At 30.3% G+C, this 27985-nt stretch overlaps 8 protein-coding genes and 1 long non-coding RNA gene across 14 annotated transcripts; 5 read left to right on the top strand and 4 right to left on the bottom strand.

The window, feature by feature from the left end:
* The first annotated feature begins 13 nt into the window (after positions 1-13).
* On the top strand, positions 14-5933 carry LOC111423889 (uncharacterized). 3 transcript variants are annotated; one of them, XM_071197703.1, is made up of 14 exons: positions 14-216; positions 287-457; positions 1439-1600; positions 1659-1922; positions 1974-2391; positions 2456-2599; positions 2665-3691; positions 3750-4007; positions 4075-4481; positions 4532-4684; positions 4751-5358; positions 5421-5567; positions 5620-5715; positions 5781-5933. In XM_071197703.1, the coding sequence occupies exons 11-13, from the start codon at positions 5205-5207 to the stop codon at positions 5694-5696; spliced, it is 378 nt and encodes a 125-aa protein (XP_071053804.1). In that variant the 5' UTR covers positions 14-216; positions 287-457; positions 1439-1600; positions 1659-1922; positions 1974-2391; positions 2456-2599; positions 2665-3691; positions 3750-4007; positions 4075-4481; positions 4532-4684; positions 4751-5204; the 3' UTR covers positions 5697-5715; positions 5781-5933. The 3 variants fall into 3 exon arrangements, 2 of the variants coding, with proteins under 2 accessions (XP_071053804.1, XP_071053805.1); XM_071197704.1 differs by lacking the exons at positions 14-216; positions 287-457 and adding exons at positions 523-771; positions 844-1353; XR_011640961.1 differs by lacking the exons at positions 14-216; positions 287-457 and adding an exon at positions 513-771.
* Positions 5934-7594: 1661 nt separating this feature from the next.
* Positions 7595-9424, top strand: LOC111423871 (facilitated trehalose transporter Tret1-like). The gene is made up of 2 exons (XM_023057255.2): positions 7595-7717; positions 7858-9424. The coding sequence occupies exons 1-2, from the start codon at positions 7642-7644 to the stop codon at positions 9162-9164; spliced, it is 1383 nt and encodes a 460-aa protein (XP_022913023.2). The 5' UTR covers positions 7595-7641; the 3' UTR covers positions 9165-9424.
* Positions 9190-20898, bottom strand: LOC139430711 (uncharacterized). Its single transcript, XR_011641098.1, has 2 exons — positions 20673-20898; positions 9190-9478 (listed from the first exon to the last, which is right to left on the bottom strand). It is a non-coding gene; the product is annotated as an uncharacterized lncRNA (long non-coding RNA).
* LOC111423881 (facilitated trehalose transporter Tret1-like) lies at positions 11189-20653 on the top strand. 4 transcript variants are annotated; one of them, XM_071197920.1, is made up of 3 exons: positions 11271-11376; positions 19029-19254; positions 19309-20653. In XM_071197920.1, the coding sequence occupies exons 2-3, from the start codon at positions 19074-19076 to the stop codon at positions 20634-20636; spliced, it is 1509 nt and encodes a 502-aa protein (XP_071054021.1). In that variant the 5' UTR covers positions 11271-11376; positions 19029-19073; the 3' UTR covers positions 20637-20653. The 4 variants fall into 4 exon arrangements, with proteins under 4 accessions (XP_022913037.2, XP_071054021.1, XP_022913033.2 ...); XM_023057265.2 differs by lacking the exon at positions 11271-11376 and adding an exon at positions 16855-18743; XM_023057269.2 differs by lacking the exons at positions 19029-19254; positions 19309-20653 and adding an exon at positions 11510-13081 and having other exon boundaries at positions 11189-11376.
* On the bottom strand, positions 12842-14823 carry LOC111423883 (facilitated trehalose transporter Tret1-like). Its single transcript, XM_023057267.2, has 2 exons — positions 14661-14823; positions 12842-14603 (listed from the first exon to the last, which is right to left on the bottom strand). Exons 1-2 carry the CDS (start codon positions 14755-14757, stop codon positions 13306-13308), a joined length of 1395 nt encoding a protein of 464 aa, XP_022913035.2. The 5' UTR covers positions 14758-14823; the 3' UTR covers positions 12842-13305.
* On the bottom strand, positions 15125-17108 carry LOC111423884 (facilitated trehalose transporter Tret1-like). The gene is made up of 2 exons (XM_023057268.2): positions 16756-17108; positions 15125-16698 (listed from the first exon to the last, which is right to left on the bottom strand). The coding sequence occupies exons 1-2, from the start codon at positions 16850-16852 to the stop codon at positions 15401-15403; spliced, it is 1395 nt and encodes a 464-aa protein (XP_022913036.1). The 5' UTR covers positions 16853-17108; the 3' UTR covers positions 15125-15400.
* On the top strand, positions 20742-23933 carry LOC111423882 (facilitated trehalose transporter Tret1-like). The gene is made up of 2 exons (XM_023057266.2): positions 20742-21008; positions 22559-23933. The coding sequence occupies exons 1-2, from the start codon at positions 20909-20911 to the stop codon at positions 23872-23874; spliced, it is 1416 nt and encodes a 471-aa protein (XP_022913034.2). The 5' UTR covers positions 20742-20908; the 3' UTR covers positions 23875-23933.
* A 46-nt stretch (positions 23934-23979) lies between these two features.
* On the top strand, positions 23980-25266 carry LOC111423857 (retinol dehydrogenase 12-like). Its single transcript, XM_023057240.2, has 4 exons — positions 23980-24146; positions 24206-24371; positions 24422-25056; positions 25114-25266. Exons 1-4 carry the CDS (start codon positions 24070-24072, stop codon positions 25211-25213), a joined length of 978 nt encoding a protein of 325 aa, XP_022913008.2. The 5' UTR covers positions 23980-24069; the 3' UTR covers positions 25214-25266.
* On the bottom strand, positions 25202-26534 carry LOC111423856 (retinol dehydrogenase 12-like). The gene is made up of 4 exons (XM_023057239.2): positions 26358-26534; positions 25714-26303; positions 25451-25661; positions 25202-25378 (listed from the first exon to the last, which is right to left on the bottom strand). Exons 1-4 carry the CDS (start codon positions 26441-26443, stop codon positions 25246-25248), a joined length of 1020 nt encoding a protein of 339 aa, XP_022913007.2. The 5' UTR covers positions 26444-26534; the 3' UTR covers positions 25202-25245.
* Positions 26535-27985: the final 1451 nt, after the last annotated feature.

Genomic DNA, 27985 nt, shown 5'->3' with positions numbered 1-27985 from the left:
AATGATTCGTTACAGTTTGGTTTTCTTGCTGTTATCGATAATAAGATGTGATAAAGTTCAAAACGATGTTCATATTCGTATTAATTCAAACTTGTATTGTTACACCGGTTTTAATTCCACTCATTCTTGGTTTATTAAAAAAAAATTTCAGCAGCAACCATTAAGGATATAAAAAGATTCGCTCAATTTTGTTGGAAGTATCCAGGTCATGTTGGTGTGAGTGTGATGAATGCTCCAGGTATGAACCATTTTTGATAAAAGGTCATGTTTTGTTGTGCATTAATAGGATGGAACAGATCAATATGGAAACGGATTAAAAGAAGGACAAGTGTACGGTTAAAAATTGAAAAATTGTTTGAAATAAATTATATTTTGGTCATTATTTAATAAAATTGGGAAATTGCATCACATGATTACGAAGATCCTCTAAATGGAAGAGCCTTGACACAGATAACAGGTAAAAACAAAGAAATATGTAAATCGGTATGCAAATAAATATAGTATAATTTTTATAAATTACTCAATAACAAGATGATTAAATATCAAAATTAACCAGACTGCCTTGAAAATCTTCTTTGAAAAGCAGGATTTTCATCTTCTTATAATTAGTTGTTACAATGATTCAGTACGGTTTCTTCTTGTGCATTTTTCCAGCGTTAATAACTTTAACGTCTTTGCAAGAATATATACAAATAGAGATTGATTCTGAAACAAGTTGCTTTTTGGGCCAAAAAGATCGTGAATCCCCTATTTTCTGTTGTGATAAGAACGGTAATATTATATAGAATGAGAAGAAAAAAATGGAAGAACTTCCAGAACTTTTCCTGCTTGTTTTTTAAACAGGTGACCTGCCTGCATCTTTTGGACAAATGTAAATCTGCTCAAAGCTAATATAAGTTATTTTTGTTGACAACTTTAAGTATAAACCGCGTTTGGCGAAAACGTAATGAAGCCGTCAAAAAAGAAAATTTGTATCCAACAGTATAATACGGAGGTAGCAGCGTTATGTTGTTGATGGTATATGTCATCTGCTGGTGCAGGAAACATGGTGTTTATAGGTGGTATAAAGATTAAAGAATATTATCTTGATGTTTTACAAAACTGTTTATTTGCAAGCGTTAGAAATGTTGCTAGAAAATTAGAAATTGATCGCTTATGGCTGTTATATTATGTTCCCCATCTAATTACAGTACCCTCCGTAGTCACCAGATTACATTTGTTCATAAAGATGATAAAATTTAATGTCTGGATACATGCACGAATAAGGAAGAGTTTAGCAGACTACCACTTTTTTACTTACTTACAAATCAGCAAGATGTAAAGAAGGCTACAGATTAAATTACCGTATTTCGAGTCAGTTCTGAAATTTTCCATTCTTTCTGTCTCACTTCGTATACATTATATAACTTTTAATTTTTATTAATATGTTTGAATTCAGATCATGACATCAGCTCGAAGTTTAATTCTACTCATTCTTGGTTTATTGAAAACAACCGGAAATGTGTTGCTACAATAGAAAATATAAAAAAGCTAAACATATTTTGTCGTAATAGATATTTTTATGGTTCAGCTGGAGGATATAATGGAGTCATTACTCCTTGTAATTAAAAAAATTTACAAAGTTATACTGAGTGATATATTTTTCTATAATATTTTAGCTATGTATGGTAATAATCAGCGTAGCGGTGAACCTCTAAAATCTGGTGACATATTTAATTAATATACAAACTATAAAATAAAATTGCACTTACACTAACGTAGTACGTAATAATTTCTTTAACGTAAAAATTGTTGATTACTTTACTATTTTATTGTTAGTTGTTAAAATATTGCGTTATAGTTTGTATTTCTTGCTGCATCATGTGTAAAGGATTTACGAAAATTGTCACCAATATTGTTAATCCACATCATTACTGTGAATGGTAAGATTATTTTAAGAATATATTCCAACCACTACATCATGAACATTTCAGTACATATTGATTCAAGATTTAATGTCAACCAGAGTTTTGTAACAAGAAGATTTCGCATGAAATTATTTACCTGATGGCTGTACCTTGTAAAAGTAACCCAATAAAGACTATGAAATAAAATCTTATAACATATGAGAACGTATTTAATTGAAATAACTGTAATCTTTTAAATTTAAAATGGTGATAAAAAAAAAATTATTAATTTTTTTTATAAACCTTGACACATTTAACAGAGGTTATAAAAAGTATCATTTAGTCAAGTTTTGCTTAGTCTTTAAAATGATTCGTTACAGTTTGGTTTTCTTTCTGTTATCGATAATAAGATGTGATAAAGTTCAAAACGATGTTCATATTCGTATTAATTCAAACTTGTCTTGTAACGTTGGGTTCAATAAAATTCAATCACCAAATTTTCATTGTATGTAGAGAACATAATAAATGTTTGATATCATATCCTTTAACATATTTATTTATTTTTTTAGAGGGTTACAATGGTTTTAATTTCACTCATTCATAGTTTCAAAATTTTTTTTAATGCACAGCAACCATTAAGGATATAAAAAGATTCGCTCAATTTTGTTGGAACTATCCAGGTCATGATGCTATTAGTGTGATGAATGCTTCAGGTATAAACCATTTTTGATAAAAGGTCATGTTGTGTTGTGCATTAATATTATAACATTAATTTCAGCAAAGCATGGAACAGACCAATATGAAAACGCATTAAAAGGAGGGCAAGTGTATGGTTAAAATATAAAAAATCTTTTGAAATAAATTATACTTTGGTCATTATTTAAATTAATTGGGAAATTACATCACACGTTGTGTTTTCACCAGCACCATCCTTTCGATTTTTTTCATCGAGCGGTTACGAAGATATCAATCTCTAAATTGAAGGGCCTTAACTTTCAGCACGGTTATTGGAAAGCCTTAGAAATGTTGGGATAGTTAGAACATTTATGTTCCAACAAGGTTGGATCCGCAGAAATTGATTGCTTGTGGCTGTTATAATATGTTTCCCATCAATTACAGAACCCTAGTCACCAGGACTCAATCCCATCAAATATGGGATGAAACAAATTTAAGAACACCCAATGATATATTGAAATGAGTTGAAAACGAGCATAAGACATGAATGGAGCAAAACAGACCCTGCTATAAGAGAGATTTTTTATAAATAAAACTTTTTTTCGATATTTATGTATTTCAAAAACACAATTTATACAAGTTTTTCATCGCCTTGGAGCTGTACCTTCTTGCATTTTTTCATAAAAATTATAAAATTGAATGTTTACTGAGACTTTGTTGAAATAGTGCATCTGCTGGATACATGCACGAATAAAGAAAGATTTAAAAAACTGCCACTTCTTCTTCTATTTGTGCCATCTCCGCTATCGAAGGTTAACGATCACGTCCGCAAAGGTCTCTCGATCTACAAATCAGCAAGATGTATAGAAGGCTGTAGCATTAAATTATCGTATTTCGAGTCAGTTCTGAAATTTTCCATTCTCTCTTTCTCACTCCGTATACATTATATAACTTTAAATTTTTATTAATATGTTTGAATTCAGATCATGACATCAGCTCGAAGTTTAATTCTACTCATTCTTGGTTTATTGAAAACAACCGGAAATGTGTTGCTACAATAGAAAATGTAAAAGAGAACACTTATTGTATTAATGGAAATTCTTATGGTTCAACTGGAGTCGTTAATGCTTGTAATTAAAAAAATTTACAAAGTTATGCTGAATAATATGTTTTTCCATAATATTTCAGCTAGTAATCAGCGAAACGGTGAACGTGTAAAAACTGGTGACGTATTTAATTAATATACAAACTATAAAATAAAATTGCACTTATACTGACTTAGTACGTACTAATTTCTTTAACGTGAAAATTGTTGATTACTTGATTATTATTTTATTGTTAGTTGTTAAAATATTGCATTATAGTTTGTATTTTTTGCTGCATCATGTGTAAAGAATTTACGAAAATTATCACCAATATTGTTCATCCACATCATTACTGTGAATGGTAAGATTATTTTAAGAATATATTCGAATCACTACATCATTAACATTTCACTACATATTGATTCAAGATTTAATATCAACCAGAGTTTTGTATCAAGAAGATTTCGCGTGAAATTATTCATCTGATGTCTGTACCTTGTAACAATAACCCAATAAAGACTACGAAATAAAATCTTATAACATCTGAGAACGTATTTAATTAAAATAACTGGAATCTTTTAAATTTAAAATGCTAATGAAAAAAATTTTATTAATTTTTTTATAAACCTTGACACCTGAGGTTATAAAAAGTGTCATTTAGTCAAGTGTTGCTTAGTCTTTAAAATGATTCGGTACAGTTTGGTTTTCTTGCTGTTATCGGTAATAAGATGTGATAAAGTTCAAAACGATGTTCATATTCCTATTAATTCAACCTTGTATTGTAAAGTTGGGTTCAATAAAATTCAACCACCAAATTTTCATTGTATAGAACATGGTAAATGTTTGATACCATAGCTTTTAACATATTTATACGTTTTTTTTTAGCGGGTTATACTGATTTTAATTCCACTCATTCATGGTTTCGAAAAAAAAATTTGTTATGTATAGCGACCATTAATGATATAATAAGATCCGCTCAATGTTGTTGGAAGGATATATATGGTTTTTCTATTCCTAGTAGTGTGATGAATGCTCCAGGTATGAACCATTTTTGATAAAAGGTCATGTTTTGTTGTGAAATGAATAGGACATCATTAATTTCAGCAAAGTATGGAACAGATCGATATGGAAACGTATTAAAAGATTTGCAAGTGTATGGTTAAAATATGAAAAATCTTTTCAAATAAATTATACTTTTGTCATTATTTAATTAAATTGGGAAATTACATCACATGTTGTGTTTTCCTGGTAATAACGTAGATTAATAAGTAATCAGTTTCGTCAAAAAATAAATAATCAAGCACGTTAACTTGATATCATTTTTAATATAAATATTTTGTAATAATATCTATTTTCTTAATATGGTAATATTGACATTTAAAGTAACTAATTGATTAACATAAACTGGTAAATTTAAAGCCGTGACACCACATTTTATAAAAAATGATTTATATTTGTGACGTCATTTCGTATTAATTATTCTTTAAAATTAGAGAAGCCTTGGCTCTAAACTTGAAATATAAAAGGAAATTTGGGTTTCAATCATCAGTCTGATAAAATGATTCGATACAGTTTCTTCTTACTTGTTTTTGTTATTGTATCATACGCTGAATTTGAGAATAATTCAGTATTCATAAATATTAGGAATAATTATTTCTGTGTTGTCGAAACTGAACTTATTCAACCACCATTTTTTGATTGCCAACAAAATGGTAAGTACCATTTGATTTAGTTTAATTATATTAATAAATTATTTTTAATTTAAATTTTATAGATTATTCTGGTATCCAATATAATTCAACCCATTCTTCTTATACATGGGAGGATGTTAAGTGTTACGCTACAATTGACAATATAAAAGTTTTGGCTCGATATTGTGACAAAATAGGTAGTGTTACTTACAATAATATGGATGTACCTGGTAAAAATAAACCGGTTATTCAAAAACATAATTTAACGTAAATTACTTTTAGCTATGTTAGGTAGAGATCGAATGACTGGAAAGCCTTTAAACGAACAACTAGTGTTTAACCGTAAAAGTTTTAATTAAGATTTGGTTAGATCATAATGTACGATGCAAACTACAGATGTGATATCTCTATCTGATCTATTAAAATACATGACATATTTTCAGGTTCACATTGACATAAAATATTATACTGGTCCATTAAAATGTTATTATTCCACACTGCAGCACTTTGCGTAAATATTTTATTGGTAAAATTATTGCTTTGGCTACTTTACTACATTAATATTGCAACTAAATAAAAAATTTATTACACCTACATACAGTTATTGTATTATTATTACTGTTGAATTCTGAACTTATACTGCAAAAAGTCTATATTAAAATTCTCTCTATCTGATTATTTTAAATAAAATGTTTTTAAATCACACATCATTACATTATCGAAATTAAACGCAGAACATGAATAAATTCAAGACTAAAAAGAAATCAAGTCAGATCCCGAAAACATTATCGTAAAAGAACCGCTGTGTTTTTTACGACCGTTCGAAAGCTTATGCAAAATGCGCGTTAATCTTGAAGGACCCGTTACTCAACGTCTCACGTTTATTTACGAATATCGCGATACTTCCACCCGATCCTTCGCTCAATTCGTGCGAATTGATAAGCGCTTAAGCGGAATCGCCCGGAGATAATAGGAATTTACGATGGGATTGCGATATTCGGGGCTCGAGGCGAAGAGCATCCTCTCGAAACCACCTAAAATACGACCCCTAATTGAGTATTCATCGTCGATACTACTGATTTACAACCGTTCTCTGATTATTTTTTGATTGAATTCCCTTGTTTACGCCAACGCAACATTATATTTACTTGAAATTTATAAATAAGTATTTTTTTAAGGAAAACTTTCTTTTGTTGTACCTTTTTGGAATAGATACAATACTATCTATTTTCGTTCTTGGAAATAAAGTTTTATTTTCGGAAGGAATCAATCTCTAAAAGGTAGCAATAAAACCTTTTAGAAAATTCGTATTTTCCTCTTGGGATTTTTTGCACAGTTCGCGTGTCATAACGCAATCCTCTCTGGGTTGGCAAAGAAATTTAACGGTCACAATACGAAACCCATTAAGGACCATTTTGATTCAAAGACATCCTGAAAGGGTCAGCCGGTCAAGTGTCCTAAGAAAAGGTTCTTTTCGTCTCCTATACGCGTCAGCAATTGGACAACGGTGTGAATGAAGCGGACGAAGCACCTTTTAGGGATCACGAAAGGTGGCAGCTAAATAGACTTAGGGGATGCTTTTTCCCATGACGTGCATTGATTTTCGATTTATTTTTCAATTTTTGCTAGAATTTCACCATTACTTATTCTATTCCGAGTTTCCAATGGGATTGATTTCAAAAATCATTCTGGGCTAGCTCATAAAATACGTTATTCCTTTTTTAAATTATACTCATCAATAAAATAGGATTTTTCAATGTTTAAAAGCAATAACTTTAGTATTTACGGCCTCGTACAAATACTATAGGTTTTTTTGAGTATCGAGATTGAACACATACATATACATGATGGTAGGCGTAATTTAAAGCCCTTTTGGAAAATGCCCATTGATCACAGATTCAAATCACCGGTTATAAATAACGTCTCGACAGTTTCGGCAATAAACTCTCAGATTTACGGCTACGATAGTTTAATTTCACAAACCAGTTATTAATGGTTAGAAAACACGTTCCCTGTTATGGGTTAAGCAAAATATTTCTTTTTTTTTCTTTTTAATTCGATCAGACAATCAAAATTATTTTTAAAAAATGCCAATGATTTACTAATGATTCAAAGGAATTTTCCAATTATGGAACTCACTGTTATAGTAATAAATAAAAATGACACTATAAAAAATGTTTTATCTCTAGATAGCAGAATAAGACGTTTTTCGTTTTATAACGTCTAAAGATATCTGTTGCCAAAAATACACCAACCTCAGTTCAACTGTATGCCTTTTGAGCATAGTTTAGTAATTTTTTAAATATGATTGTTGGTGAATTAAAAATACAAGACGTTGATACACCCAAACAATGGCCACAATATGTAGCTTGTACAGCAGGTAATTTATTAGTTAACATTATTTGAATTAAATTTCATTTAATATTTATTAAAAGGAATTTTTAGCAAACAAGATTAATTTAAAAATATTGCACAATTTAACATAATCATTACTGAAATAATAAAATTGTTTATTTTTAGCTGCTCTTTCGATTACGGCTGGTGCAACACAATTTTCATGGGCCTCACCATCAATTCCTAAACTTCTCGAACCCGAGTATGGGTTAAGTATAGAACAAGCTTCTTACATTCCATTGATTGAACCAATAGCAATGTTTATATTTTCACCAATTTATAGTAAATTAATGGATGTTGTTGGAAGAAAACAATCTTTACTACACACTGGTGTTGCTTTAATACTCGCCTGGCTCTTTTTAATATTTTCAAAAAATTTAATTTGTATTTATATAACAAAAGTATTTTCTGGAATAGCAGACGCTTGTTATCTTTCCATTTTACCCGTTTACATAGCCGAAGTATCTGTACCAAACGTTAGAGATGGTTTTGGGAATATTTTAATGGTTATGCTTTTTGGAGGACAATTTATAATAAACTGTGTGGGATATTACGCGGATATCCAACTAACAGCTTGCATAATGCTCAGTTTGCCTATATTATTCATGGTGACTTTCATTTTTATGCCAGAATCTCCATATTATTGTATTATGAAGAAGGATTATCAGGGGGCAAGAAAATCTTTAAAATTTTTGAGAAGAATCGAAAACGTCGACCCGGAATTAGAACAATTAAAAAGAGATATCGAAAGACAATTATCCGAATCGGGCACTTTTAAAGATCTTTTTATGATAAAAAGTAATCGAAAAGCGGTTTACATTGCCAATATAACTAGGATGGTTCAACAAGTTTCTGGTTTGGGGACTTTTGCTATGTATGCTCAACTTATTTTTCAACAAGCCGGTGGTGAAATTTCAAGTGGAGTAGCTACTATGATTTTTACAGCTTTTTTAACAGTTAGTAATTTTTATTCAAGATTTTTTACAACTAGATTAGGAAAGAAAATGGCTATGGTTTATTCCTCAATCGGTTGTGGGTTAGCTTTATTAAGCGAATCAATATATTTTTTTCTCGATTTACACACAAGCATTGACGTTTCTTCAATAAGTTGGTTTCCAGTTCTTGGTTTAGTTGTTTACGTTTGTTTAACAGCAATCGGATTAGGTCCAATACCAAATGTAATATTAGGTGAAATATTTTCCGCAAGCATCAAAAAGAAAGCTATGACTATTTCAAATATGATATTTGCCATATATTTAATGGCTTTCCCAAAGATTTTTCAATTATTGATGACAAATTTTAGCTTGTTCGTTCCTTTTACGATTTATGCAGTTTGTACATTATTAGGGGCAATTGCGTGTTATTTTATGGTTCCTGATACCACTGGAAAAACTTTGGAGGAAATTCAACAAATGCTTAAAGGATCTGATTAAAATTGTTTGTAAGGAGTTTAAAGCATTTATGTGATGTATTTATTTATTTTTTAATTATTAAAATTCAATAAAGATTGTACTTTCTCACAAAAGAATTATTAACAATAGTAATTGTTCCACAATTTTCATTCTCTTTTTTATCACAATTAAGTAAACACTATGTACATCAATTTATGTATGTTCCTATTTGTTTAACTGAATAAATATTATAAATTTTTGTTGTTATCACCAAGTTCAAGAATAAAAATTCCGTCACTTGATTTCACCATTTTTTTAATCCTTGGAATAATGTTTAGACTTATTCAACTTTCTAGCTACAACAAAAATAACACAAATATTAACATCAGCAAATTGTGTAGAATTAGAAACTAAAACTTTTTTAATATTTTTTAAATTTTTAAAAATTTACTATTTTCTCTAAAGACAAGTCTGATTGTGTGAAAGATTTCTGAACGCAACTTCCTCTATTATTTGTTCCCACTGGATTTTTGGTCTACCCTGTTTTCCTTTTCCTTCTGGTTTCATATTAAACATTTTATCTTCCACTAGAGCTCTTAAGTTTCGTTTCTTTGACGCTCTTCTTTCGTACTCTCTCTTTCTCTTCTGGTTTTCCTACTATTTTTTGCAGATACTTCATCTCTGCTGCTCCTATTTTCGATACTGTCTGATAGATGGTTTTGTATAGATGTAATTTTGCTTTAGTACTTAGTTCGTTCATACATGCCAGCGTATTATTTATATGGTAATAGGCTAGACTGGCTTTCTTTTGCTACTCTGTTGCTGTCTTGATTTATCTTGCCTTGTTTATTAATCATTTCCAAATATTCCTATTTTTCAAGTAACATTAGTCGTTGACCAACTATTTCTACTTCTATTTAATCTCTTCCTGGGTATTGTCAGTCCATACTCCTGTAGGCGGATTTTCCACATTTGGATATTTCTTTGCCTCAAATTAGTAGAACATCGGCTGCGTATACAAAATATTGCGTGCAGATCTGAGTTCGCAATCTCGTGGGTCTTGTTTGATTTTTAACTTGTTTTAATGCATACCATATAGTTATGTTGCCCCAGTACAAGGTCAACAACTACTATTTGATATAAGAAGGCTACTAATGGTATATATCCTTATTTCGGAAAACTGTATTCTCTATTATGGCTCAGAAGGTTTATACATATGTGATTTATATGCCGTTTGCTCTTCATCAAGTCATCTATCTGTATTAGAAACTGGTTCCCTGTAATTTTCAACGTTTCTCCCTTTTTATGGATTGGCACGGTTATGTTCTTCTCCCAATTTTGGAGTATTTTTCAGTATTCCAAGCCCATCTCTTAAGTTCCCTCTTTTTCTAGTTTCTTCTGATGGTTGTTATCTTCGCCTGCTGCTTTTCCATTTCGGGTTTCCTTTAGGGCTTCTCGCACATCGTATTTTCGGTTCATCTATTAAATTTTCTGTACATAGAAGCCAATTATGATTTATTGTTTTCTTCCTTGAGAACATATTATATACATATTTGCACTGATATACTACGAAATTCATCATAACTCTATAATATAGCACCTAAACAAACCACATCATTTGTAAAAGATAAAAGTTGATCCTTGAAAGAAACAATAATGACGTCATATTTCTTTAAATATAGCGGGAAATATTAAATGAACCCGCTTTAACGATTTTTCCAGAAAGCGTTCATAATAATAAAATAATTCGACCAGAGATAAAAATAAAAGAAAGGAAACAATGGGAATTGTTTAAATGTTTAAAACGTAGCAAAATTGATAATATTTCTAACGCAACCTAATACAAAAATTTGTCTTAAAATACTTTAAAAAGCATATTCTAAAACATATTCTTAAACATTCATTATCTAAAACTTTTTTTAACACTAAATAATTAGAAGTATAAAAAAATTAATTAATCTCATGTTATGTAATAAACTCTGCGACTTGAGTAGTTCATTGAATCACTTTATTTATGAATAACATGAAAAACAGAAGTTAAATAAAAAATGTTTTATCTGTAGATAGTAGAATAAGACGTTTTGCGTTTTGTAACGTCTAAAGATATCTGTTGCCAAAAATACACCAACCTCAGTTCAACTGTATGGCTTTTCAGCGTAGTTTAGTAATTCTTTAAATATGATTGTTGGTGAATTAAAAATACAAGAAGTTGATAAACCAAAACAATGGCCACAATATGTAGCTTGTACTACAGGTAATTAAGCACGTAACATTATTTAAATTAAATGAAATTATTAAAAGGAATTTTTGACAAACAGAATAAATTTAGAAATATTGCACAATTTAACATAATACATGACTGAAATAATAAAATTGTTTATTTTTAGCTGCTCTTTCGATTATGGCTGGTGCAACACAATTTGCATGGGCTTCACCATCAATTCCTAAACTTCTTGAACCCGATTATGGTTTAAGTATAGAACAAGCTTCTTACATTCCATTGATTGAACCAATAGCAATGTTTATATTCTCACCAATTTATAGTAAATTAATGGATGTTGTTGGAAGGAAACAATCTTTACTACACGCTGGTGTCGCTTTAATAGTCGCCTGGCTTCTTTTAATATTTTCAAAAAATTTAATTTGTATTTATATAACAAAAGTATTTTCTGGAATAGCAGACGCTTGTTATTTTTCCGTTTTACCCGTTTACATAGCCGAAGTATCTGTACCAAACGTTAGAGACGGTTTTGGAAATATTTTAATGATTATGATTTTTGGAGGACAATTTATAATAAACTGTGTGGGATATTACGTGGATATCCAATTAACAGCTTGCACAATGCTCAGTTTACCGCTATTATTCTTGGTGACTTTCATTTTCATGCCAGAATCTCCATATTATTGTATTATGAAGAAAGACTATCAGGGGGCAAGAAAATCTTTAAACTTTTTGAGACGAATCGAAAACGTCGATCCGGAATTAGAACAATTAAAGAAAGACATGGAAAGACAATTATCCGAATCGGGTACCTTTAAAGATCTTTTTATGACAAAAAGTAATCGAAAAGCGATTTATATAGCCAATATAACCAGGATGGTTCAACAAGTTTCTGGAATGGGGACCTTTGCGGTGTATGCTCAACATCTTTTTCAACAAGCCGGTGGTGATATTTCAAGTGGAGTAGCTACTATGATTTTTACAGCTTTTTTAACAGTTACTAATTTTTATTCAAGATTTTTCACAACTAAATTAGGAAAGAAAATGGCTATGGTTTATTCATCAATCGGTTGTGGGTTAGCTTTATTAAGCGAATCAATTTATTTTTTTCTCGATTTACACACAAGCATTGACGTTTCTTCAATAAGTTGGTTTCCAGTTCTTGGTTTGGTGGTTTACGTTTGTTTAGCAGCAATCGGATTAAGTCCAATACCTAATTTAATATTAGGTGAAATATTTTCCGCAAGCATCAAAAAGAAAGCTATGACTATTTCAAATATGATATTTGCGATGTATTTAATGGTTTTCCCGAAGATCTTTCAAATATTGATGACAAATTTTAGCTTGTTCGTTCCTTTTACGATTTATGCAATTTGTACATTATTAGGGGCAATCGCTTGTTATTTTATGGTTCCGGATACCACTGGAAAAACTTTGGAGGAAATTCAACAAATGCTTAAAGGATCTGATTAAGATTGTTTGTAAGGAGTTTAAAACATTTATGTGATATATTTCTTTTATTTATTTGTTAATTATTAAAATTCAATAAAGATTGTGCTTTCTCACGAAAAAATTATTAACAATAGTAATTGTTTCACAAGATTCATTACTCTTTTTATTACTATTAAGTAAACACAGTGTACATCAATTCATGTATGTTCCTATTTGTTTAACTGAATAAATACTATAAATTGTTGTTGTTATCGCCAAGTTCAAGAATAAAAATTTCATCACTTAATTTCACCATTTTTTAATTATTGGAATAATTTTTAAACGTATAAAACTTTCTAGCTGATGATGCTTAAGCATTTTGAGGCACAAAAAAATTAACATCATCACCAAATTATGTAGGATTAGGAACTAAAACTCTTTTCTGTTTTTTATTTTATAAAAATATAAATAATACTTTTAAAACTTAAAAACAAATTACAATAAAATCACAATAAAGATACATAAAATCATCTACTTTAACATTTGCTGGATTTGCTCCAAAGTTTTTCCTTTCGTCTCCGGTATAACAAAATACGAAGCAACCCCTCCGAGAAAACAGCAAACGGTGAAGAAAAAGAACGGTACCGTTAATCCGAAACCTGTCATTAAAATTTGAAACAATTTGCTTACACCACAAAGTTGAATCGCAAAGAAACAATTTGTAACCAAAGCAGCTTTTCCTCTTATACTTGTATTGAATAATTCTCCAAGAAGTAATGTTGGCACAATCCCTAATCCAAACGTAAAAATAATGATGTAAATAATCAATCCGACAACTGGAAACCAAGATGCTACTTCTGTATCGACATTTGTGTATTCGTGAAAATAGAAATAAATCGATTCTCCTAATAACACCAATCCACATCCAATGCAAGAAAAAATCATTGATTTTTTTCTACCCAATCCATCACTAATAACGTTAGCAAATAAATTAATGAAAGCTAAAATTCCGTTAAATAACATAGCTGCATGCCCACCGGAAATATTCCCACCACTTAAATTAAAAATGTATTGAGAATAAAGCATTAAAGCAAAAATCCCACTGAATTGTTGAATAGCCCTTGCAAGATTTGCAATAATAACAGCTTTCCTATTACTTTTTATTGACCATAAATCAACGTATCGAGTTGTTTCTGTCATTTGCCTGGAAACATCTTTAAAAATTTGTTCATATTCCGCATCCACGTTTTCAATTCCTCGTAAACGTTGAAGACTTTTTCTTGCGTCTTCTTCTCGGCCTTTCATAACACAAAAATATGGCGATTCCGGCAGCGATGCGAATAAGATAAGAAACGTAATCGGAAACACCATCATACATAAAGCCGTTGTTTTAATACTGGTGTAATAACCGATGCAATTAACTAAAAATTGTCCAATAAACATAAGAACCATCATAGCGTTTCCGTAAAGTCCTCGGATTCGTGGTCTTGCTACTTCCGCTATGTAGGCGGGCATTGAAGCGAAACAACAAGCATCTGCTATACCACATACAAATCTTGAACAGTAAAATATCCAAATATTATCGGCGAAATAAATTAAAATCCACGATGCTATGTGGAAAAATCCACTTGAAAATAAAGTATATTTTCTACTGAAGTTATCCAATAACCAACAATAAATTGGGCTGAAAATTACCATGGCTATAGGCGGGATGACCGTTAAATATGAAAGTTCTTCAATGGTAAAGTTATAAGGTGCTTCTTGTAGTTTTGGAACTGATGGTGAAGTCCACGTGAATAATGTACCAGCGCTTAACATAGTAATAGCAGCTAAAAATATAAATAAATCAAAACAATTTTTATTACTTATATTATATTTTTATTTACCAGTCATCATGGCACGAATTTGAGGAAAATCTTTCGCTTTTGAAACATCATTCGATGACTTTTTTTCATCAATTTTCTCACAAATCACCTCATCCATCTTATTATTACTTAATAAATTTTAAATAAATTATATAACTAAATTAACAAAATAGTTCTATGTGTTATCATAGAAATCCGAAGAAATATTGCTCTATTCTAAGTTCTTAATCTCAGTTATATACACTCGTCTTTCAAAATATTTATCAGTCATCGTTGTTTGCGAGTCAGATATGATAGCGAAAAGTTTAATCTCTCGTCGAAAACTCAGTTATAAAAACCCAATTTAGTCTATGATAGATTAACGCTGCCGCATTATATTGCATTGTATTAGACGAATACATTAAAATCTCTACTTTGGAAAATTACACAATAAAAGTGAATTTCATAACAGATAGTAATATCATTTTAAAAATAATAATCAAATAGTGCTTTAAGTTAATTTATTTTTTATTTCATTTATATTTGTCAAACAATAGAAGAAATAATGTAATGCGAGTCATTGTCGTTTTAGTTAATATTTATACAGAAAATTAAGTCAAGTAATGTGACTTATTACTTACCACGTTTTTCTGTCAGAAATTCATCTTTGCAAGCTAGGTAATAATATTGACTCATTTTCTGTGTACTTTTAAACTTTAAAAAAAATTACAATAAAGAATCACAGAAGAAATTACAATCACAATAAAGAAACATAAAATCATCTACTTTAACATTTGCTGGATTTGCTCCAAAGTTTTTCCTTTCGTCTCCGGTATAACAAAATACGAAGCAATCCCTCCGAGAAAACAGCAAACGGTAAAGAAAAAGAACGGCACCGTTAATCCAAAGCCTGTCATTAAAATTTGAAACAATTTGCTTATACCACAAAGTTGAATCGCAAATAAACAATTTGTAACCAAAGCAGCTTTTCCTCTTATACTTGTATTGAATAATTCTCCAAGAAGTAATGTTGGCACAATCCCCAATCCAAACGTAAAAATAATGATGTAAATAATCAATCCGACAACTGGAAACCAAGATGCTACTTCTGTATCGACATTTGTGTATTCGTTAAAATAGAAATAAATCGATTCTCCTAATAACCCCAATCCACATCCAATACAAGAAAAAATCATTGATTTTTTTCTACCCAATCCATCACTAATTACGTTAGCAAATAAATTAATGAATGCTAAAATTCCGTTAAATAACATAGCTGCATGCCCACCGGAAATATTCCCACCACTTAAATTAAAAATGTATTGAGAATAAACCATTAAAGCAGAAATCCCACTGAATTGTTGAAAAGCCCTTGCAAGATTTGCAATAATAACAGCTTTCCTATTACTTTTTATTGACCATAAATCAACGTATCGAGTTGTTTCCGTCATTTGCCTAGAAACATCTTTAAAAATTTGTTCATATTCTACATCCACGTTTTCAATTCCTCGCAAACGTTGAAGACTTTTTCTTGCGTCTTCTTCTCGGCCTTTCATAATACAAAAATATGGCGATTCCGGCATCGATGCGAATAAGAAAAGAAACGTAATCGGAAACACCATCATGCATAAAGCCGTTGTTTTAATACTGGTGTAATAACCGATGCAATTTATTAAAAATTGTCCAATAAACATAAGAACCATCATAGCGTTTCCGTAAAGTCCTCGGATTCGCGGTGTTGCTACTTCCGCTATGTAGGCGGGCATTGAAGCGAAACAACAAGCATCTGCTATACCACATACAAATCTCGAACCGTAAAATATCCAAATATCATCGGCGAAATAAATTAAAATCCACGATGCTATGTGGAAAAATCCACTTGAAAATAAAGTATATTTTCTACTGAAGTTATCCAATAACCAACAATAAATTGGACTGAAAATTACCATGGCTATAGGCGGGATGACCGTTAAATATGAAAGTTCTTCAATGGTAAAATTATAAGGTGCTTCTTGTAGTTTTGGAACTGATGGTGAAGGCCACGTGAATAATGTACCAGCGCTTACCATCGCAATAGCAGCTAAAAATATAAATAAATCAAAAAAATTTTTTTTTTTTATATTATATTTTTATTTACCAGTCATCATGGCACGAACTTGAGGAAAATCTTTCGCTTTTGAAACATCTTTCGACGACTTTTTTTCATCAATTTTCTCACAAATCACCTCAACCATCTTATTATTACTTAATAAATTTTAAATAAATTATATAACTAAATTAACAAAATAATTCTATGTGTTATCATAGAAATCCGAAGAAATATTGCTCCATTCTAAGTTCTTAATCTCAGTTATATACATACGTCTTTCAAAATATTTACCAGTCATCGTTGTTTGCGAGTGAGATATGATAGCGAAAAGTTTAATCTCTCGCCGAAAACTCAGTTATAAAAACCCAATTTAGTCTATGATACATATTAACGCTGCCGCATTATATTGCTTTGTATTAGAAGAATACATTAAAATCTCTACTTTGGAAAATTACACAATAAAAGTGAATTTCGCAACAGATAGTAATATCATTTTGAAAGTAATAATCAAATACTGCTTTAAGTTAATTTATTTTTTATTTTATTTATATTTGTCAAACAATAGAAGAAATAATGTAATGCGAGTCATTGTCGTTTTAGTTAATATTTATACTGAAAATTAAGTCAAGTAATGTGACTTATTACTTACCACGTTTTTCTGACACAAATTCATCTTTGCAAGCTAGGCAATAATATTGACTCATTTTCTGTGTATTTCATCTGGTTCCGAAGGAATATGCAAAATACTTCAGACGTTTTTGTTATAGGTAGCAATTTTACAAATAATAGTTGTTTTATAATAGCTGCAAATTAATCGTAAAATTTCAATTACAATTTTATATATCACCTGAACAATTGATCTTGACGGTTAGTACTTGACCTATTTTTATTTTAACTAATATATAGCTTTCGATATTTTGTTGTGATATTTTGTGACCATTTCACCTTTTTGCATTTTAGTCTCCACGACATCTTAAGGACCGTTAAAAACCCTTCTACCGTTTTAAAGAATGCCGTAGTAGCTTTCTTTTCAAGTAGTTGTTGAAAAAATAAGATACTCCCATTCGCTATGTATCTCCCATTCCACCCAATATGTTCAATCAATTGAACAAACAATCAATAGAGCGCAGAAAAAAAACCTGTTCAAAGCATTTTTTTAATTAATTATGTTTACTTGTGAATATTTTAAAACAATGCCTAACACTAAAACAAAATTATGGTAGGTATTTCTACATATCCTATATTCTATATAAATGCACAAGAGAATATTTCAAATATGGAGAATGCACACTATGAAGAATCTGCTGTATATGTGCTAAAACAAAAACTCTTAATGCGTCTGCGGATATTTAGAAAGTCTTTCATCAGCGTATTTTATCTTAGTTCAATGTAATAATAATTATTTTCCCCAACATGGATTTTAATTTCAATTTGGCCCCAATCCAAAATTGTGGAAATAATAATTTATGTAATTCATGAGGTTACTTTTTAATCTTGGTACAGTTTTTGAAGATGCAGACTTAATTAACTTAATTAATATACAATTAAGCTACTTTTTTTTTAAATATTCGTATAAGTTCACAATTTATAAGTCACAGAGTAAAATTTGAGAAAAGCAACACTAAATTCGAGTGCAACCATGAACTTTTAAGCAAAATATGTTTTCTTTTAAAGCGTTTATTATTTCAATCCATTTCATGAAAAATATATTTAAATAAATTTTATATACAATAATGGAATGCATTAAAAAAAAGATTTAATAATTTCCGTCAACTCATTTCTGACATAAAAGCTGCAAATAAATCATACGTTGCGTTTACAGAAGACATAGCAACATAATCTCTCGACAAAACATCGTTATGACCGCAGTTTTTTAAACGTTGTTATTAAAAGAACTAACGAATTCGTTATCTCATTTGGAAAATTAACCATGATAAGTGTAGATTTTATAATACAGTATTTTTTAACAGTTTTACTGACAAAGTGACACAATATTCTAAAATATCTAAATCAGTTTAATCAATAAGCAATAAAACGTAAGTACTTTAAGATACCACTACAATATTAGTAGTAAGTACACAAATTTAATAAAAATGAAATCATATTAATACTTATATAATTAATAATAATTATTTCATAACTATTATTAAAGTTAACAACCCTTTTTATCACATACGCAAGTCGTTCAAATCATCCTTGAAAACGCACTGTAAATGTAAATTATTTGTAAAAGACTTGTTATGCAATAAGTTTTAATATTTATTAATTGAGTATTGGAACATTGTTATGTTCAACTAGAAGTTTAAGATATCATATTCCAGTTTCTTAATGGTCGTAAACACGAGAAGTTAATAAATTTTAAAAAAATGGATAATAACAGAAAATTTGAAGGAAATGATAAAGATAAGAATACGAACGACGAACATAATAAAAGATACAATGAAGATTGTGGTTTAAAACTTAATGAGGGGGAATCTTTTCAAGATAAAAACTGTCTGGATCAAAACTCAACAAAAGAATGGTTTCAAATTTTAGCTGTATGTTCAGGTCTGTCGATTTAAGTTAAACTAATTTATAAACTTATATAATTTCCATTTTTAGCTGCAATTTCATCATTAAGTGCATCAATATTATTCACTTGGACATCACCGACAATCCCAATTTTAATTTCAAACGAATTTCCAAACATCAACATAGATTTAGCATCATATTTAACAGTTATACCACCGATAGTAACCATTCTAGTCAGCCCGTTCTGTTCAATATTAACCGAAAATTACGGCAGAAAATATCCACTTTTAGCCATAGGAGTTTGCCATATTTGTTCTTGGATATGCATAATGTTAGGAGAGGATATTTACATTTTTTATCTTTCAAGAATTTTTTTTGGAATAGCAGATGCGGCTATGTTTGGTGTTTTACCCGTTTACATAGCGGAAGTAACAACTCCTAAAGTAAGAGGAACTTGGGGAAATGCAATGGGATTTGGAATTTTTCTAGGACAATTAATAATGAATACAATTGGTTATTATTTTGATATGAAAATAGCTGCTTATATTCTTGTAACTATTCCGATTTCATTCTTGGCGTTGTTTTTAACAATGCCCGAAACGCCTTATTTCTATTTAATGAAAGGTAAAAAAGAACAAGCTGAAAAATCTTTGAAGCAACTAAGAAGAAGTGATAACGTTTCAGAAGAATTAAATCGAATTTCTGATGATGTTCAAAAATTAATTTCAGCAAAAACATCTTTTAAAGATTGTTTTAGTAATAAAACTAATAGAAAAGCCGTTTTATTAGTCACTTTAACTAGGGGAATACAACAAATGTCTGGAATTTCTGCTTTTGCGGTTTATACGCAATTAATTTTTCAGGAAGGTATGCCTGAAATGGATCGTGGAATTTCATCAATAATTTACACAGCAAGTCTTACTATTTTTGCATTTTTTGGCTCAATAATTTGCGATAAATTGGGAAGAAAAAAATCGATGGTTATATCATCAACCGGCTGTGCTCTTTGTTTGACAGCTGAATCAGTTTATTTCTATTTAAAACAAGAAACATCTTTAAATTTAACTAATATTTCTTGGTTTCCAATCGCAGGGATGATTTTGTACGTTATTGTATTTTGTCTTGGAATGGGTTTAACACCCATGTTACTTTTAAGCGAAATGTTTTCAACGAGCATCAGAGGTAAAGCAACCGGAATTTTAACAATAATCTATTGCATTTACATAACAATAACGACAAAAGTGTTTCAATTACTCACCACAAATTGTGGTTTATTCGCTTCGTTCGGAATGTTCGCAATATTTTCTTATTTAAGTATTATCTTATCTTATTTATACGTTCCGGAAACGAAAGGGAAAACATTGGAAGAAATTCAAGAAATATTAAGCGGTGTGAAAAATGTAAATAAACCAGTCTAATAAAAAGAATAAAAACACTTATTGTTCATAACCTACCTTTCTCTCCTTTATGTAAATTAATTTCTTTAATCGAGTTATTTAAATGATTTCATTAACGACACCTGAAATAGCCTTGAAAGAATTGTTGAATAAATGCGATCACGAATTCAAACTCAATTAGAGTGGAAATTGCAACAATTCCACCACTTAGTTCGTTGAGAAACCCAACTGGTAAGTTAAGAATGTCAACACAGTACTATTCCAACCATCGACGATTATAGAACTCTAAAAAAATGGATAAAACCGAGGAGGATTTTAATTTAGATACGGGCGGTGGGGATATTCATAAACCGCCAATGAAGAAATGGAGACAAATTTATGCAATATCATCCGGTAAGTTAAGCATTTTATACTATTTATCTTAATGGGCAATTAAAGATAATCCATTGAGGTTAATGACATGTAGAAATATAGAAACGTTCGTATTTAACTGCTAATTTAATTTAAGTAGAGGAAACAGGGTCGGATTAACTTTTTTGTTTTACCTTTGATACTTTTTAGTAAGAACAGGTAAGGAAGGAGATATGTACCATACTAGATATGATATATATGATACTTTGGGAACACAGAAGAAAAATTAAAATCCAGAAAGTGAAAAATTTTCATCATTTCTGAAAATGCGATAAAAATTGGTTGCAAACGATTAAAAATGCACAAAACATAAGAATCATATTCCAGTTATCTGATTTCAAATAATCTGTTTTGTCTTTCACTGATTTCACTTACCTTTCTTTCTTATAGCTCCGTCCCGTTATCCAAAAGTGATATAGAGGTAAAATAACTACCCATATAAATTGAAGCACTTCATTGGTATTCCTACAACATCAGTACTATTCTGCCACCTACATGTAATTTATCAGGTGTCGGTTACAAATTCCATTCCAGTGAAGACCATCTACCTTCATACAAATATATTTCATAATATACTTCATAAAACTGTGGATCTCATCTTTTGTGGGATGTTGATTTCTGAACTCAATTGATGATCTGAAATGATATGTTTTTTTCGATGATAACCTTTTAAGTAACAATTTGGACATTATCAGCATTATATTAGCCGATTATGAGGTGACTTCCCCCGTTTAGTTAGGGATCATAACACTTCAGCGACTTTCCACAGCTGCGGCACATACTATAGTCAGAATGAAGCAGTAACCAGGTTAGTTACTTTAATTACTTTTCTTGGAAGCTCATTCAGGATTCGGCCGGTTATGGTCGAAACCAGGAGCTTTTTTCTCAGTATTGGACTTGATTTTCTTTATGCTTTCAGCTGTAGAGGCGAGTGGTATTACTCTGCTTTCCTCTCCATTGATACATGATAATGGGCCGGTATCCAGCGTTTTCTGCATTAGGTTGAAATATCTTTTCCATATAGTCTGCGATTTGTAAAGCCTTTAGTTTATTATTTCTGGCCTAACTACAGTCTTAATTTCTAATCGGAGCTGTTTGTATTATAGGATTTTTTTAGATTTTTGATATCAATTGTTGGCCATTTCCACCTCGTCCTTCTTTTTTCTGATATCAATTGGAGGATTTTTAGAAACAGGTCTTTAACACCGACCGTGAATGCCTTCGTACTTATAACTTATAACTCTTCATATCTTTCACATTTGACATTGTTTTGGAGAACTACATAAATTTGACCACAGTTATACTACCATTTTTGGTTTTGATAAGTTGCTGCTAAATAAGTTATAAAATAAATAATATATTAAGATAATCAAACAGTTTTTATATTCAAATCCGACCCTGAATATTCTTAAACAACCTTGATGGTTGCGGTTTTCTACTTATATGCATCTAATTTCCATTTAATTAATAACAATTAAAACGTTATTGTTTTATAAACTAATTTACAAATTGATACAAGTTTTTCTTTTCAGCTGCCATGTCTTCGTTTAGTTGTGCAATGCTGTTCAATTGGCCATCACCAGCGATTCCAAAATTAATATCAGATTATGACAACATAACGTTAACAGATGCCTCTTATTTATCAGTAATCCCGCCGATTGTAACGATAATTTTCAGTCCATTTTTTGGAGTACTCTTGGATAAATTTGGACGTAAAAAAACATTACTATCAATCGCAGGGTTTCATATAATTTCTTTAGCATTGATAGCAAGCGCGAAAACGATTTGGATGTTTTATTTATCACGAGTTTTTTTCGGATTATCTGATGTTTTTATGTTTGGAAGTTTACCAATTTATATAGCGGAAGTCGCAAGTCCTAGTATTAGAGGAACATGGGGAAACGCAATGATGATTTCAGTTTTTCTCGGACAGTTTGTTGTTAATGGTATTGGATATTATTGCACAATTCCAACGACTGCATACATTTTAAGTGTGGCACCAGTAATTTTTTTTGCTTGTTTCATTTTTGCACCTGACACTCCCTATTTTTACGTAATGAAAGATGATTTGGTCTCAGCCGAAAAATCGTTAAAATGGTTAAGAGGACTGGACGATGTTTCCGAAGAATTAGATCAAATAACAGCGGATGTAAGAAGACAATTTTCAGATCCAGGGAAATATAAAGATTTATTTTTGGAGAATAGTAATAGAAAAGCGCTTATTATAGTTGTTTTAACACGAATTATTCAAATGTTTAGTGGAATAGCGGCTTTCTCGGTTTATAATCAATACATATTCAAAGAAGCGACTCAAGATATTAACGAAGGTCACTCAGCGATGATTTTTAACGCAATCTTAGCTATTGCAAGCATCTCTGCACCAATGTTTATCGAGAAAATTGGAAGAAATCGTTCCATGGTCATTTCTTGTTTAGGATCTGGTGTTACTCTTCTTGCAGAAGCAATTTATTTTTACCTTCAAAGAGAAACTACAACCGAGATGTCCTCTTTTACTTGGTTTCCAATAGTCGGCCTCGTAGCTTACGTTATCGTCTTTTCAATCGGACTAGGATTGGTTCCTGTTCTTTTAGTTGGCGAATTATTTCCTACAAATATGCGAGGTCACACTTCGAGTACAATGAATGTAATTTTCGCTTTATTACTTATGGTTACAACAAAGCTATTTCATTTATTAATTAGTGGATTTGGATTGTATGTTCCTTTCGCATTTTTTTCGATTTGTTGTTTTATTGGTGTTGTTGTTTGTTATTTTATTGTACCAGAAACTCGAGGAAAAACTTTAGAAGAAATTCAACAATTATTAAAAAAGCAAGAGAGACACATTTAAAAAAATTGTATTTATTAGTTTAGTTTTTAATATTTTAACTTAATAAAACGTTATTTTTATATCTTTTAAATTATTTATAAATTAAAATATGCTTTGGAACATCAGCAAAAGATGGCGCTAATCGAAAATGTCACATTTGACTTTTAATAGAAAGTAGGGTTATGTTACCTAAGATCCTCAAAAAAATAGTTTAAAATGGTAAAAAATTTCCCTAAACCGATTATTTATTTAAGTGGAATTGCTGGAACGTTTGGTTTGGCTTGTTTAATAAAGTACGTTACTTCTTATTGATTCATAAAAGATTCTAACCTCAAACATTAATTTAATTTAGAGAAATACTCGGTGGAATGCAATATAGAAAAGATGTAAGAGCAAACGATAAAGTAGTTATTGTTACTGGAGCTAATACAGGTATCGGTAAAGAGACAGCATGGGAATTAGCAAGGAGAGGCGCAAAGGTTTATATGGCTTGCCGAGATATGAGAAGATGTGAAAAAGTAACTATTAATATTCTTAAAAATTATTTTACTTTAAATGAATTTTTTAGACAAGAGAAGAAATTGTTGTTGACACCAAAAATAAATATGTTTACTGTAGAAAATGTGATTTATCTTCGTTAAAATCAATCAGAGAATTTGTAGATAATTTTAAAAAGGAACAAGATCATTTACATATTTTAATAAATAATGCTGGGGTAATGAGAACTCCCAAAGATTCAAAAACTTCGGATGGTTTTGAAATGCAGTTTGGTGTGAATCATTTAGGCCATTTCCTTCTTACAAACTTATTATTGGATATGTTGAAATCTTCAGAACCTAGCAGAATCATTAATGTTTCTAGTGTAGCACACAAAAGAGGAGAAATAAATAAAGAAGATTTAAATAGTGAGAAAAACTATGAACCTTATAAAGCATATGCACAAAGCAAATTAGCAAATATTTTATTTACAAAAGAATTAAGTAAAAAATTAACTGGAACAAAAGTTACAGTAAACTCTCTTCATCCTGGAATTGTTGATACCGAATTAATTAGACACATGAGTTTCTTCAACAGTTGGTTAGCAACAATATTAATAAAACCATTCGTTTGGCCTTTTGTAAAAGGACCTCGACAAGGAGCACAAACAACAATATATGCAGCTTTAGATCCTGAATTAGAAGGTGTTAGTGGCAAATATTTTGCGTAAGTTAAATATAAAATAATTTCAGACTTGTATTAATAATTTAAACATTATTTTAGTGACCAAAAGGAGGCTGAAGTAAGTCAGAAAGCTCAAGATGATGATATGAGCGTTTGGTTATGGGCTGTTAGTGAAAAATGGACAAGATTAAACATTTAAATGTTTATTTTACAATGTACAAGATATTTTAATTAATACATTTGTGATCCCAACTCAGATATTAATTTTTTCTCCATTTGTAACATTGAACAAGTTTTATCATAGAGTTGTTCAGCTATGTAAGCATTTTGGGCTGTATATCCAGGTTCCCTTATTTCACAATCACTATTATCAATATTTAAAAAAATATATAAGAATCAAACAAAATTAATTAACCTTAAATGATTCTAACTTTACCTTAAATATTCTCCAGTAACATTCATTAAAATCGGGTCTGTAGCAGCAAAAATAACAGTTTGAGCACCTTGTTTGGGTGTTTTTAAAAATAACCAAACCCAAGGATACGTTGAAACTTTTGCCATAAATCCAGCTCCAAAAGGAGAATTTTTTAAATGTTTAGTGTTTCTAACAATTCCAGGATTAACACAATTTATTGTTACTCGCGTATCTAAAAAAAGATAAATTTAAATCGTCCCACCGAATTCTTTTTAATTAAATACCTTTTAATATCTTTGCAACATGTCTTGTAAATAAAATCAAAGCTAATTTGCTTTGACTAAAAGCGTCCCTTTCGAGAAACCTTTTTTCCAAATTCATATCGTTCAAATTAATTCGTCCTGAAGAATGTGCGACTGAAGTTAAATTAATTATTCGTCCGTTATCCGATTTTTTTAATAAAGGTAGCAACATATGCGTTAATAAAAACGGTCCTAAATAATTTGTGGCTAAAGTTAATTCAAAACCTTCTGAAGTCCATTTAAAAGGGTGAAAAACAATCCCAGCGTTGTTAATAAGCACGTCGATTTTTTTATAGTTTTGTTTCATTAAAACAGAAAATCGTCGAATAGCGCTCATATCGGATACATCTAATAGTTTTACATCAATTTTCGCTTGTCGACAGTACCTTTTTATTTTTGCAGTTGCTTTTTGACCGTTTTCAAAATTGCGACAAGTTAAAATAACGGTTGCACCTCGAGCGGCTAATTCTTTCGCAGTTTCAAAACCTATTCCTCCAGAAGCACCTGTTATTAACACAGTTTTCCCATCCATACGTGTTTTTGATGGACACTGTGGGCCACCCATATAATTTCTATTAAAAAAAGTAATAATTAATAGTAAATAAGGGGTAAAAATTAAAACTTACCGAATTACTGAAATTACAACTATAAAAAATGATATTATATAAGGCCACCAACTGTTACTGAGTTGTTCAATGTATTCAGGATTCATTTTATAATAGAAATCAAAGGATATAGGAAAAATGAATGGAGAAGGATTAAAATAACGAGTTCAGATTTAAAGCGTTTGTGAACTGACAAGTTATTAAATACTCTTCGCTTGTTTCTAAATCAATTTAAATTGAATGTAAACGGTAACCCGGATACGCATCCGGTTGAAATAGTTTTTAAAAAAATTAGATATTATTACTGAATTATGTCTAATTTAATCTGAATGAAAACAATTCACGTTTTGTTTATAGTGATAGTTCATTATTATAACAATTTTTTTTTTAATAACTTAAATCTAAAATAAATAGTAATTACTTAGATCTTGATATATGTTCTTGAAGTTTCAATGTGTGTAGCGTATCTGAAGCAGTATTCCGTCGCAGTAACTGCAAGATTCGAGCGAGTTCCTCAAAAGATTTTTGCGAATTATTGTTAAACATCGAAAAAATATGTAGCTGTTACTACGTTTCGATTTCCACTGGATATGTGAGTTGTGTCCATGACATCCAGATACTTATAAACTGTGAGTTTCTGAAGCGGCTAAAGAGTCTGTATTATGCCTCTCCACAAGCTACCTCCTTGCCATTCTACTGAAGATTGAGAGGTATTGAAATACTTTTTAAACTAATCTTAAATTTTAAATATTGTTCTTTTCTATTTATTTCTATTGATTTTTATGTTCTTTCTTTTTTATTTTAAATTTTAAAGTCTTTGACAATAGCAAACTCTACTAGTCTTGTAATAGAAAACATGTTATTCGCGAGGATTTCTATTTCTTGGTTATATATTTGGTGTAAATTTCTGCAAATATTATTACATGTTGCGCAAACAGCATGTTACATTATTTATTGAAACATTGGTTTAGACTTACTCATTATAAGGAAATGAAATATTCTGAATGTTTGCGAAAGTAAAGCAAACGCAGATTCAGACATTCTTCATACGCGATATAATCGGATTATCTTGGATTATCTATGTCTGATTTTTCAGGTATGGTTTTATCATATGATTATTAAGACGAAAAACTTACTAGGCAATAAGTTATTGTTGCGTAGTTGTAAATATATCAGGAATAACAGAGCCACAAATTCTTTTTTCTATACCCAGAGTAACTTCGCATAGTAGTTTATCAAAAAATTCAAGTCTAGATAGGTTTTACATAGTATTTGACATCGGAGCATTTATTAGTTTCTGTAATTGTATTGTTGAATTTCAAAATTTCAATTCAAATCAGATGTGTCAAAATGGATACTTATAGAATGAATTGGTGGCGGCTCTAAGAGATCTTCTGAATAAGTTAGGAAACGATAATGATAAAAAATCTTGGATTACTGAAATAGTTCTATTTATTGTTAGAGTACATCAGGTTTGATGATATCACAACAAGGAGCCCAGTAAACAAATTTGCGTTTCAGAAACATTTCTGATACATATTATTGAAACATGAAATGTTTCTTCGACATATTTCTGAAACATAGGTGAAACGTGTCTGAAACTGCTAATGCCCGGCCCTTTTTATGTTTCATTGAAACGTTTCTATTGA

The sequence above is a fragment of the Onthophagus taurus genome, chromosome 7 (assembly GCF_036711975.1).
Source record: "Onthophagus taurus isolate NC chromosome 7, IU_Otau_3.0, whole genome shotgun sequence".
Classification (NCBI taxonomy): domain Eukaryota; kingdom Metazoa; phylum Arthropoda; class Insecta; order Coleoptera; family Scarabaeidae; genus Onthophagus; species Onthophagus taurus.
This window is presented reverse-complemented; position numbering and strand designations above follow the sequence as displayed.